Source organism: Mugil cephalus, chromosome 21, assembly GCF_022458985.1.
Source record: "Mugil cephalus isolate CIBA_MC_2020 chromosome 21, CIBA_Mcephalus_1.1, whole genome shotgun sequence".
NCBI lineage: Eukaryota > Metazoa > Chordata > Actinopteri > Mugiliformes > Mugilidae > Mugil > Mugil cephalus.
The window spans coordinates 6,741,434-6,754,229 of record NC_061790.1 but is presented as its reverse complement, the minus strand read 5'-3'; the positions used below and the strand labels follow the sequence as shown (position 1 = coordinate 6,754,229).

Here is a 12,796-nt window from a genome sequence, read left to right as displayed (position 1 = left end):
CTTCTGACCATCTCAAAATCTAATAGCGACATTTTACTTTCTTCTCATGAGGTTAAAAAAAAAACATGAAAGATATTTTTGGCGGAGTGAGGTGCAGAAGTAATACAGGAAAACAAGAGAGAAACTGCTTCGGAGGGAAAAGGGAGAGCTGCAAGTAAAACTCAAATTTTGTAACCAAAAAATAGAAAGGCAGTCGGAGCTCATTCATGTAGCTTCTTCTAAATTACTGTTGGAGAGTTAAAGCTTTTTTTCCTCATATATCTAGGCTCTGTAATGGCCAGATACTCAGCTGTAATCAGAGGAATCTATTTCGATCATGTTTCCTTCCTTCAATAAAAGGTACGACCCATTATTAGCCAGAGACTCAAATCTCCAGGGTTTGAAAAAACGGTTTGAAAACACATGTTGACACTGTGTTTTAAATGTCAGTTTGTGACTCCGAGCTGCCTCATACCGAGCTACAGCACATCATCTGGTAGGGAAAGTTCTCCCTCGTCCTCGATTTATAAAAAAAAAAAAAAAAAACCTGCTGCCCGTTATTATCTGAGTCACCACTGTCCGTGGCAGACCCGTGATGTGTCACTTCAGAATCACCCCATCCTTTGCCGTTAACCGACAGCAAAAAATGTCAGGAGGCAGAAAGGCATGAGAGCGCTCTGTTTCCAGGGCAACTTCAAAACAACCCTCATTCCCACCTGCGCGACCTGCCGCTCTCGGGTTCGCTAATGCACTTGTCCTTTCTCCCCTTCCCTCGGCAGGAGTTCTCGTTGCCATCCATCACTCTCTTTGAGCGGAGTGGCCTGCGGGGGAAGAGGGTGGTCCTAACGGACGGATGCGTCAACCTCCAGCTGGCTGGAGGCTGCGGCCGCGTCCAGTCCGTGCTGGCGGAAGGGGGCATGTGAGTACACTTTTACATTTTACAAAGTGTCTGTTTCACTGGTGCATGCAACAGTCTCCGTGTGATAGCCCGGGCCCACTGTGCTGTCAAATCTTTTTTTTTTTTTGTATTATTATTATTTTCTGAAAGGGAACACATGAAACAGAAGCATATTCTGTATTATTCACTCTCACGTCCTTCCGTCAGTTGTCAGCTGCTCCTCGCCCCAAATCCCTGTTGTTTTTAATCTGTATTGAGTCACTTCCAAATTCACACTCAAACATTACCATCCGTCGCGTTGAATATCTTCTGGAGCTTTCTAGCATCCCTGCCATTGTGCGCGGCTTGCCGCACCCTCGCGGTGTCTCACTACTGTAACAACAAAGCAGATAAGTCTCGGCGGACAAAGACAGGTACTTAAAATTAAATATGCAAGACGTGGAGATAACAAAAGAAGGAAACAATAACGTCTGATGGAATATGTCTGAACTGTCTGTGTATGTTTTTACTTTTGACAAATGGGCATGTGACAACGAAGCAGTGAGAGCGTAATCGACGTGAAGCGAAGCGGTTTAACGCTCGGGGCACGACGTTTTTTTTTTTTTTTTTTGTGGATTCAGAAAATTGCACGGTCAGCGGTGACGGATGAGCCGGCGATGGAAACCTGTTGCTGATGTTCGAGATTCAGACCGTAGGTGCAAGTCCGTGTCGAAGGAAATAAAGGTCTCACAGTGAGGCAGAGCTGACTCTGGAGTGGCACATTCCTCCGGCAGGAGAGACGGGCCTCTGAGACCAGAGTCGAAAAAAAAAAACAGCATGTCGCACCGAGGAGAGAAAAAAACAAAACAAGAAAAACAACACAACCTGGGAAAGTCGTGAAGCTGTGTGTGACTCAGAAATAAAACTATTTTTAAAAGAAAGACTTTGTAGCAGGAACTCAAGTCACTTTGCATCTTGTGGGAGAACCACTTGAACTTTGCACCTGGCCTTCTTAAATGGATATATACCTATCAGCCATAACATTAAAACCACTGACAGAAGAAACACAAGGTGTTGACCTGGCCTCCAAATTCTGGTCAGGTATCTGTGGGATGATCCACGGAGAGCCTTCCCCTCATCACATGGGACTAACCTGCTGCCAGACACCACAACACACCCTCAGAAGATCCGTGTCCATTCTCTGATTGACTGTTTCAAAGGCACAAGGTCACACTGTTACGCCTGACGATCAGCGCATCGGTGTTTACTTTCCAATTCTCTTCATCTGAAAAATATGAAAGACATTTTTTCAAGGCAGGCTTGTTGCGAAGCGTTTGACTTCATGACCGCGCAGGCAGAGTGAGATGCGGAAATAATACACGAAAAACAATAGAGGCAGCCGTGTTTATTTCTTTTTATTCGTTCGGCGCTAATGATGAGGACGCGCCGACGGTTTTACTGCTGTCTCACGAGAGACTTGACTGTGTTTTGTTTTGTCTTCTCCTCAGGTGGGTATTATATGAGGGAATCAACTACCGGGGAGCTCAGATTTTGCTGAGACCTGGTGAGGTGCCAGACTGGCGCAAGTTCAGCAGCTGGCAGAAAATTGGATCCCTCCGTCCTCTGACACAGGTACGATGCTCCACTAGGAATACAAAAGCTCTGCATCACATTATATGACTCAAGCATTTGAATGAAATGTAATATAAGTCTCGTCAAAGAGTCACTGGAGACAAACGTGAGCCGCGCACTGAAAAAAAAGAAACGTCAGATCTCTGTTTGTGTCTTTCCGAGCAGAAGCAAGTGCACTTCCGTCTGAGGAACAGGCAGACGGGGCTGATGATGTCAGTGACGGGGGATTTGGATGACGTCAAGCTGATGCGGATACAAGAGACGGAGGAGACGGACGGTTTCGAGCAGATTTGGTTCTACCAGAACGGACACCTGCACTGCAAGGTACCGGCAATTATGCTCAACTCATAAATGTTAAAGGTTAGGGAAAACGTGACCCGTGAGTAATACTATTTAAAGCGGGCGGGCGTAAGGGGATCATCTCCTGTAACGTTAGACCACAATCAACACCGAGTTATGGAGGGGTTAACCCAGGTCAGGGCTAAGAGTGGAAACAGGCTGGGTTTGCGGTGTAGTCTTTCTTCTCCTTCTCAACTTTTGAGCCGAGATCAATTCGGTGCCGTTTTACGATGTTTGCACATCTCTCGCTCCCCGTTTCCAGCTGTTGGAGGAATGCCGCCTGGGTCCCAGCGGCAGCGTCACCATCGCAGGGAGCAGAATGGGTCTCACCCCGGAGCTGAGCGACCGGGTCCTCTGGAGCATCACGCCTGAGGGCTTCATTCGGTATTCGCTCAACCCTGATCTCGTCCTGGAAGTCAAAGGTGAGCGTCCACATCTGGGCTGACGAACATCATATTCATGATTTCCATATAAAGCTTGACAGTATGACACTATTCAGATATTAACTCGACTGAGGACTGTCATGGCTGTGTCCTCCTGGCACCCGATTCGAAACACGTCACCCCAGATGGTGTGCGTGCGTGCATTAGTTCAGGTGGCATGGGTTACTTGCACATCTGCTGATGCAACAACAACGGCGCGGAACAGTACGCGCAGGTTTCAGAGCAGCATATTCTTTCATCCAGGAGACGTGTTTTTCAGGGAAGTCTGTTCCTATTTCAGTCAGACCGTACAAAACCACATCCTGTTATGCCTAACAACAGCATGGCAAAGTAATAAACCGGTCCTGGTGCTAAACTCGGCAACTGGCACTAGATGAAAACATTCGCAGAGTTATGCAACAAAAATATATGCAACGAAACGGCTGAGCAGCCGAAGTCCGGTGCTAAACAAGAACGGAGAAAACGCTGCTGTTTCAAAACTGCAAATGGCAACAGATTATTTTTAAAGGTGCAACACAGTGGTAAACTGTCACACGTTGCTAGGATAAGCTTCAACATTAAATATATTGTCTGGGTGCTATTTGAAACAAATGCGTGTTTTAGACGTTTTTCACAGATCATTGCGTTCTTTTTTTACGGGGGTGGTGGGCGGACTGGAGTGTACATGAATTGTATGCAACTCCTCTGCGTTAATAAGTGTATTTAGGTCAAAACAAGACGACATTGCCAACAGGACTGTAAGCACAGTCGCCGTTTATCTAACCTCCTGTGAGGACGTCCCTCAACACGGAACAACTGAGTATTTGTGTGTATGGAGACTTTGCATCACTGTCAATTACTGACACCTAGTGGACAGAGAGAAGCAAGTGTGCAAACACCAAGAGCCCTTCACTGCAGTAACAGTACTACATCGTTTTCTGGATTATGATTTTGTCAGTGACATATTTAAAACAGGATCCAGTAAGGAACAGTGCAAAGTATTTTAAGTGATTGTGTATGAATATCGCAATATCATTCACCAGAATAATGATAATGATTTTCTCTTCCAGGTGGCCATAACTACGACAAAAACCAAGTGATTCTGAACGTGCTCGATCCAAATAAACTCCAGCAGCGGTGGGACGTGGAGATCATCTGAACACATGAACTGCTGAACGGGATCACTGATACTGTCGGAGACACAGCTCTATCAGCTCTGCTCGAGACTCAATGACAAGTGCTCACGGACGAGTACGTCACCGCAGGCGTTCAACCTTGTGCCGCGTGGGGGGGGTGGGGGGTTACAACATGCCCAACGAAGAGGTCAACCTAGAGAGCAATGAGGAGTTTCATAAGAATGTATGAATGCCCACACAAACGTACGAGTGGCGTGTTCTGAACTTGAAATCCTTTTTTTTTTTTTTTTAATTTTCAACTTCCACTAATATTTCCCCCGAGGTTTATATTTTGTCCTTTTGTGGAATAAATCTGTCTCTGCCCGATTATTGATTAACTTAAACAGTATTATTATGTTAAACACTCCTACTGCCTTACACTGCAGCCGCATGCGACATGAAGCAACAACAAAGAAAATACTGCATCGCTTGTGTCTTTTATTTTCGTTTAATCCAAACTATACAACACAGAAAAGGCTTTGTTTTCTGAATAATAAAATTATTTTTTGTCAGTGGATGTCTTAAGTACACATTGCGCAGCACAGTCGACTGAGCCGTACTTGGTTGAGGAAGACACTGTAACAATTTGGAGCGTCTTCGCTTTCTGAAGGGAGACTGGACGAATAGAAAAGGAAGCCAAAACTTATAAATAAACACGTTTCCCCAAAGTAACTGCTGCCCGCTAGCCGATAACCTGAACGCTTCATGGTTAATCCCTCAGCAGTCTGCAATTTCAACATCTTCGGCATGACACGAGTGCAGCATAAGTTTTAACAAGAACAACCACCTTTGGCATGCTACTAGTACAAGTCCAAACGATGCCCGTAGTTGGCTGCATAACCCTTTGGATAAAACAGTCTGCTGCGATGCTGTCAAGCGTAGCCTTGTAAAGGCGAGAGGCAGTCGTGACGGTTGCTCTCCCCCTCTTCAGTTGAGCTCGGCCGTTTCTCGCACCTCCTGCGCCGACTCCTCTCCACGTCCGTCGTCCTCCTCCTCCTCAGCCACCCTGACTACCGTCTTCCCTCTGGCGTGGCCCTGCTCCAGCTTCTGGAAAGCCTGAGGCACCTGGGTGAACGGAAACTGCGCCTCAACGACTGGCAGGATCTGGAACGAGCCAGAGTCGGACATGTCAGCATAGCACTGAGGAGCGCGACAGGAAAAAGTGAAGAGAATGAATTTAAATCGTGGGGTTAAAGATGTGTTTGGAATCTGCTTCATTTGACAGCATAATTATGACGTTATTTAACTGGAGTGATTAGGTTATTCTGTGACAACTTATGTCCACATTGTGCTCTACACCAGACTAAATTACCGTAATAACTCCAACCGCTCCACACCCACAAGCTCCTAATCATCACCTCTGCTTTCATAGCTGCGAGTGTGACAACGCGAGGGAGGGGTTCAGAATGTGATGAGGCTGGACAATCCTGCGCTCGTCCCGCCACACAAGCGGCGGCCCGCGCTTGTTATTCTGGTCAGCATCTCTCGTCGCTGACAATGAATGGGGAGCGCGGTGGCGTCACTGGAAACCGTCCACACTCCTGCCTGCGAATGGGACGTGTTGAGAGAGCGAGCGTGTGCGCGTGTGTGTTTGCGAGGCGGCGTGTCTGCGGCTTCCCGCCACTGGCCTGAGTGTGCCGCTTGCTGTAAGCCCCCCGGACAAAAGAACAGAGGTCCCACACGCTTTCGCGAATGGCTGCTCAGCACTGTTCAAAAAATCCATTCACCCGTCTCCTGGCGCCCGACTCGGTCGCCCAGCGGGCCGAGCGGCCGGCCGACCGACCAACCGGCATAGCAAGAATGTGATGCTCACTCCTTAATAAAGCCACGGGGGAGCCTTGACGGGGGGGGGGGGCAGGCAGGCATGGAATCCCCCGCTACGTTCGCGTTCACCGTGCTGTGTGAGCTCCATCCCCGCATGAATTTCAGCCTCTGACTGAAGTGCAAATGAGCGAATTTCCATCTCCCCCATTCTGCCACTCTGTCAGTATAAAAGCTTCCGGATGGCAGGTATGAATAATAAGGTGACACCGTACCTTCCCCGCATCCACGAGCCTGCTGACCTCATCCAGGGCGGGGCCATCCGGAGTGTAAAATCCCCACCTGTAGAAGACTCCACCGGATATTATGTTCTAAGAGGCAAAAAGAGTAGATAGGCATAATTAGAGGGCAGACTTATCTGAATGTCACTGTGCAGAAATGGAGCACAGAGATTGGCTATCGGGTAAGAAAGTATATGCAGGTAGCACATTTTCTCATTCTTATCATTAGAAACATGTGTTACCACTAAGAGACTGAATTAAACCATTAAGAAAAAACAACTTCTTAATAGAAAATCTTATGGTAATTAACAGTTACTGAAATGTTGCACTGAATACTGGTAAAATGTTTCACCCACTTAGTTATTATTACAAGGAAAAACTCCCAGTGGACCTTTTTCATAGCATTTATTTTTAATATAGCACCCCAGGGTAAGCACAGGTGCAATCAAAAGCAGAAACCATGTCGCACACTGGCTTACTAGATCTAAATGCATCCTGCTGTGACAAGTCAAATGACTGTGATAGAGAAGGTTAAAAAAAAAAAAAAAAAGACAGGTGCAAACATCTGAAACCCATTTAGAAAGGAATGAATAATCAAAGGCTTATTGATCTTTATTTGATGATATGATGCTGTCATGTGACATCATTGTGTCAAGCTACACCTGCTGCTGATGCCGATAAGCAGTCGAACACTAGAGGGCTCAGTCGCGCTGTCGCGTCCCAGATGAGCGCTGCCCTGAGCCGGGCATTGAGGGTGTGACTGCTGCGGCCAAACTGACCAGCTGGCCGCTCCCCGCGGACAAAGGGGCGCAGAGGTTTGGCAAGAAACACACAACAACACTGGTATTTTGCCGGGGGGGGAGACAGTCGACCACAATCTGTACAAACACCAAATACTGCTGGTTCAGCGGCAAACTCGTGTGCACGCATACATATCCCCCCTAACCCCACCCCACCACACACACACACAAACCTCGTATCTGGTTTGATGCCCACACACACACTCTCACACGCCGTCTCATCCCCACGCCCAGTCCTAACACTGCCAGCTGTGCTGTCACCAGAGTCTGCACTGCCCAGGACGGCTTGACTCGGTCCCAAAAAACAGCTCCACCCTGTCCTCGTCTGTTCATCCTCTACGCACTCACGACATGTACCCACGAAACGTGGCAGCTGGAAGGGGCAGCGCGCACACGCGGCCACATGAAGCCTGTTCGAACGCGGGAACGCAAACTCTTAACGCTGAGATTCCCTCGTCACCTGCAAATGGTCAGATTTATTACGCCCCAAAGCGTCAGGCAGAACCGTGTTAAAGGTAGAGTTTGGTATGAGTCACCCTCCACCCAGAGAAAATCAGATATGTTTTAAACAACAGACTGGAGGAATAGAAGGAGATCTGGGGACCAGTGTCTGTCACTCATACAGACTGAACATACATTTCTACTGGGCGGCATTCCTCTGTTATCTGTTCGTTTTATCATTATTATTATGATTACTTTATTCATTTTTTATTATGTCATTTGTCTTTTTAAGCTCTGTCTCATACTTTGATTGTGCTGTCAAGCTGGTTCTTTAAAGTTATTTTGTTATATATTGAGAATTAAAGGAAGTCTTATTTTGCACAATTTGTTCTATCTGTACTGTCTTTTGCTTCCCAATAAAAACATTTGAAATATTTGAGTGTGCTATGAATCTGAGTCAAGTAACGACACGATTTCTTCCTCCCAATTTCACCTCAACTTCATTTGATCAGCTGATTGGAAATGAAAGGTCTCTGCTGGCTGCAACAGGCGTAGGCACATTACACAATGTTGTCTTTCCCATGCCACAGAGGACCGAATACGCCTTTTCAGTTTTGGAGCATCTGGAGTCCACGCCCACACCCACACTAATGGGCCTCATCAGAAAAAACTCTGTGCATTTCATGAAAACAAACAACCAGGCAGAGCTTTGCTTGCTCCTGTTTACCTGAAAGGCCTTGTTGTGCAGAGTGACGCCGGCCTGCAAAGCGCCGTCTACGAGGCCCATGGAGTCGGTGTTGAGGAGCAAAGGTGTCACCAGCGTGACGTACTTCGCCCCGGACCAGGGCTTCAGCAGGTCCATCGCCCACTGCTCCGTCTCTCCGCCCACGTTGTCCAGAATGACATCAAACCTGGAGGAGAGGCACGCCGAGCGAGATTTGAATTCATTACGACGACGTGCTATTGATGCAGCATTTCAACGCGGGGAAAAGTTAATTGTTATGTCTTCAAGCTACAGCAAACGGTTCCCAGTTTTTGAAGTAGGTGAACCAGCATCCACTCAGACCTGAAGCCCCGGTTTCCATGGAAACTGGAAAGTGAGCGTGCGAGCGAGCGAGCGAGCAGGTGTGCCGCGCTGACAGGAAGATGTTTACCACATTTTGGGTGTTTAAGGTGTTTGATTTCTTTCTATTAGCACCTTCCCTCGACTGGCGCCGACTCTAATGATACGTCATTACACTCTGAAGCTGGTAACGCACATTTTACTCCAATTGGTTTCTGTTAAAAATATATAATGAGGCCAATTTACACGTGACGCGCCGCACAATTTCACACCCTCCTTATTCCTTGAAAACGCGCGCGCGCCGACACGGCTCTTACTTCTCCATCGTTTGAAGCTGTTCGGCCGCGTCTCCCGCTGTGTAGTCCACCACCTCGTCCGCCCCCAGCCCCCGGACGAGGCCTTCGGCGTTGTGGGAGCAGGTAACGGTCACGTGGGCGCCCCAGGCCTTCAACAGCTGGCGGAACACGGAGAAAGGAGACGAGAATATATACACACAGCGTGGGGCCGCACACTTGCGCAGGCTTCATAAAGAGACGAATAAAAACAGAGGCACGGCTGCGCGAGTGCACATTCACTCACCTGAATAGAGAATGTTCCGACACCTCCGGATCCTCCAGTGATCAAAACTCTAAGAGAAGAAACCCCACCAACCAGAAGGTCATTCAATTACTGTGTGACTCATTTGAGCCAAGCTAAAGAAAAGAAGTAGAACCCCCCCCCCCCGTCATCCCCCAGGGGATAAAAACTGGATTTGCAGCATTGGAGGCAATTACACTGGAGGAGGAGAAGTTCCATTAGATTACACACCGCTATTAGATTTTTTTTACAGTCGGCGAGGTAAGCGCACGGATTTAAGATTCTTTTGATGCCAATTAGAATGAAATACAGCTCCAGCTCAACTGCTGGAGTGAAGGAGTTCAACAAGAGCCCGTGAAAGTAAAAGTCTGAACTAATTTCTCAGAAAGAAGAATTAAATTTATTAAAATATATTATATAACAATGTTCAGGGACTTCTTACTTTTTTCAGCAATTCTCTCGTGCTCTGTGTATAAATGGCAACCTCGGGCTCCATTACAAGGTTTGTTCCCGGATCAATCGGATGCTTGCCTTTTATTTGAAGAGCTGTCTCTGCAAAGACCACCGGCATTGACAAGTGCTGACAGAGCGGTGTTGGCCACGTAAGGGATGGACGCCGCCTCTGTGTGACTCAGGGATTTTGGCTTATGGGAGACCTGCAAAAAGAGCCAGACACACAACGTCAGTACTAGTTACATATATATCCACATAATTAAAAGAGTCGCATCGAAGGGAAGGCGCATGAATAAATGAAGCGCAATGCAGCAGGAAAACACACGGCGACTCGTGCGTCCCTTTAATTGCGGCAGCAAACCAAACTAAATTAATTCTAATTGCCTTTCACACGGCAGGATTACAGAGTGCACGCAATCAACGCTTTTTGTTCAACACGGTCTTTTTAGTTTCCTATTTGTTTGAAAACATACTGATGGAAAAGTTCAATTTAAAATCTGGAATAGTGTTACCTGGAGATCTCTGGTAATTTGTGACAATTACAGAGATTGTCTGCAACCTTATATTTTGCATCCTCTTTTTGGGGGCCGTGCTGGCAACTGTAAATGCAACTTTGGGCAGCAGAGTGGTGCACATTTAGGAAGACGTCAATGCACAATACGGAGACCCACCTCTCCTAAAATAAATAAACATCTGAAGCGCCAGTACTCGAAAAACGTCGACGTGCGCCACAGCTCATTTTAATGCACTTGATTTTATTTACTGATCAATGTACAACTCATCACATCATGTTTTCTATTCATTTGGTTTTGTTTTATTGTTATTGTGGCGTACAAGATGCAATATCTACCTCTGACGTGTAGTGTAGTGGCAGGGGACAATGCCAGTAGATTTGAGTAAATCAGAATTTGCTAACCTCCTGTGAATACACTAAGCAACTCAAACATCACATGCTGTCCCCAGGTAATACTAAACCCCTGTCTACAAGGCTTTAGTATAGATAACGACTTAATTGTGTACTGTAAAGTTATCACGGAAATGCACTGCGTTGATAAAACAGAGCCTTTAACTCACCTCGTACTCTGTTAGCTTCACAAATTCAGCCAGACTACCTTGTTTCCACGGGGGAACGGCAGCCCACACCTGGGAGACAGAAATGACATTTAACATGGTGAACACAGCTCAAATTAACCGCCTACTCGCACTCTCAGAATCGAGTTAATCGGCTGTTAAGCCCTCAAGCAACTGTTCTTGTCATTTCTCATCATAAGACGTTACCACAGATATTTCTGGACCAGTCAAACACTGGAATAGTACATGTCATGTGTGTTGTTCTGTTATTTAATGACACCGACTTTAAGATGTACTTGCATAATTGCAATTATATCTGTGCGAAGACAGTAATGTGAATATGTGGGAGACAGCACAGCAGATGTTTGGAACGGTTATGAGTCAAACTGGAGGGACGACTAAGCTGATTGATTTGGATTATACACACACACACACACACACACACGTATGTATGTATGTAAGTGTGTATATATGTATATATGTATACGTATATATACATATATACATATATCCTAAGATCTACTGGAGCCACTCTCCCAGTCTGTGGGTCGTGTTCCTTCTTTCTGACGTGAGAAGTGGTGATAGATGTGGTATCGCCACATCTATCACCACATCTCCCTCTTCTGCTCTTTGTCCGCCACCACTATGTCCGGTTGGTTAACCAGGACCTGTTTGTCAGTCTGGAAGCTGAAGTCCCACAGAACCTTAGCCCTGTTGTTCTCAACCACCTTCTGTGGTGTGGCCCATTGTGACTTGGGTGCTTCTGTTCCATACTGGGTACAGGTGTTCTTGTACACTATCCCAGCCACTTGGTCATTTCTATATATTACGCTATTTTGCTTTTGCAATCAGAAAGGTACTAATTCAGCTTCTCTAATATTGTCTGTGTTTGCAATTGGGGTGGGAAGGTGTTTGAAATGCATGTCAGCTAAACCCACTGCAAAGCACAACCTCACTAATAAGGAAGTTAAACGTGATAGTTTCAATCCAAATTTAACATAATTGCATGCGTGAAAGCAGAGTTCAATTCTAAATTCTAATAAAGCTATGATAAAGGCGCACTGTTTCGTCCATGCATTTTCTTAAAGACCGGTGCGAAGTGAAGCACCTACCTCGTCCCCTGGTGCAAAGTGGGTAACCTGTGATCCACAGTCCACCACTACACCAGACACATCACGACCCAGGATGAGAGGAAACTCACTGTCACTCTCCATAGATAATGGATCTCTTCTCAGCTTAAGCAGTTTTGCTCCATAGCCGGCTGAAATGGAGAAAGGGAGCAGGTATGTTGTAAAACCTCATATTTATTATGATGTCTTTGCTCGATTTAATACTGGTTGACACTTACCCCTCATGGAAACATCAAGTGGATTAAGACTAGCCGCATTGACTTTAATCATCACCTCTCTGGCAGAATGAATAACAGGGGCTGCGCTTTCTTCTGTATACCTCAAAACCCCATTAGTGCCATACTGATCGATGACCCAGGCTGACATGCAGCTCTGCAGCCTTGAAGGTGAACTGCAAACATTTCTTCGGTAGCACACTGTGCCCCCGGCTAACGCTTTGATCGAGCCGGCTGCTTTCGTGTTAAAAGAGCACAAGAGCCTGGATGATGCCATGGTTCCGGCTGGCAATGCCCGCGAGGTCAGTTCACAGTACAGTATGTGACATTCATAACAGTTCTCGGCAAGCTAGGCAGCTACTTAGCAAACATTAGCATGTCCAGCTCGTGTCGCCGCTCAAAGCACAGAGGATACGAAACCGGTTGAATAAACTGGCGACAAAATATTTGCGCACTACTGTTGTGATTCGTTGGGCTAAAAGAGCAACAGCTGTTAAAACAAATAACAGATAATACACCTCTGTCCAGTATGTAACAACTTACCAAATAAGCTAACCCTTGAACTCACAGAGGCAGCCAAT

The 12,796-nt window shown here is 46.4% G+C and overlaps 2 protein-coding genes across 3 annotated transcripts in view; one reads left to right on the top strand and one right to left on the bottom strand.

Moving 5' to 3' along the window:
• The window catches only part of LOC124998837 (beta/gamma crystallin domain-containing protein 1-like), a 26,486-nt gene extending 21,550 nt beyond the window's left edge, over positions 1–4,936 (top strand). For both annotated transcript variants that reach the window (XM_047573423.1, XM_047573422.1), the window contains 5 exons: positions 759–898; positions 2,365–2,488; positions 2,654–2,812; positions 3,090–3,249; positions 4,320–4,936. In XM_047573423.1, the coding sequence (XP_047429379.1) occupies positions 759–898; positions 2,365–2,488; positions 2,654–2,812; positions 3,090–3,249; positions 4,320–4,408 (672 nt within the window). In that variant the 3' untranslated portion in view covers positions 4,409–4,936. The remainder of the gene's footprint in view (positions 1–758; positions 899–2,364; positions 2,489–2,653; positions 2,813–3,089; positions 3,250–4,319) is intronic.
• Positions 4,843–12,796, bottom strand: LOC124998838 (reticulon-4-interacting protein 1 homolog, mitochondrial-like). Its single transcript, XM_047573425.1, has 9 exons — positions 12,219–12,796; positions 11,983–12,131; positions 10,874–10,942; positions 9,878–10,002; positions 9,350–9,398; positions 9,088–9,224; positions 8,435–8,618; positions 6,461–6,556; positions 4,843–5,528 (listed from the first exon to the last, which is right to left on the bottom strand). The coding sequence occupies exons 1-9, from the start codon at positions 12,490–12,492 to the stop codon at positions 5,352–5,354; spliced, it is 1,260 nt and encodes a 419-aa protein (XP_047429381.1). The 5' UTR covers positions 12,493–12,796; the 3' UTR covers positions 4,843–5,351.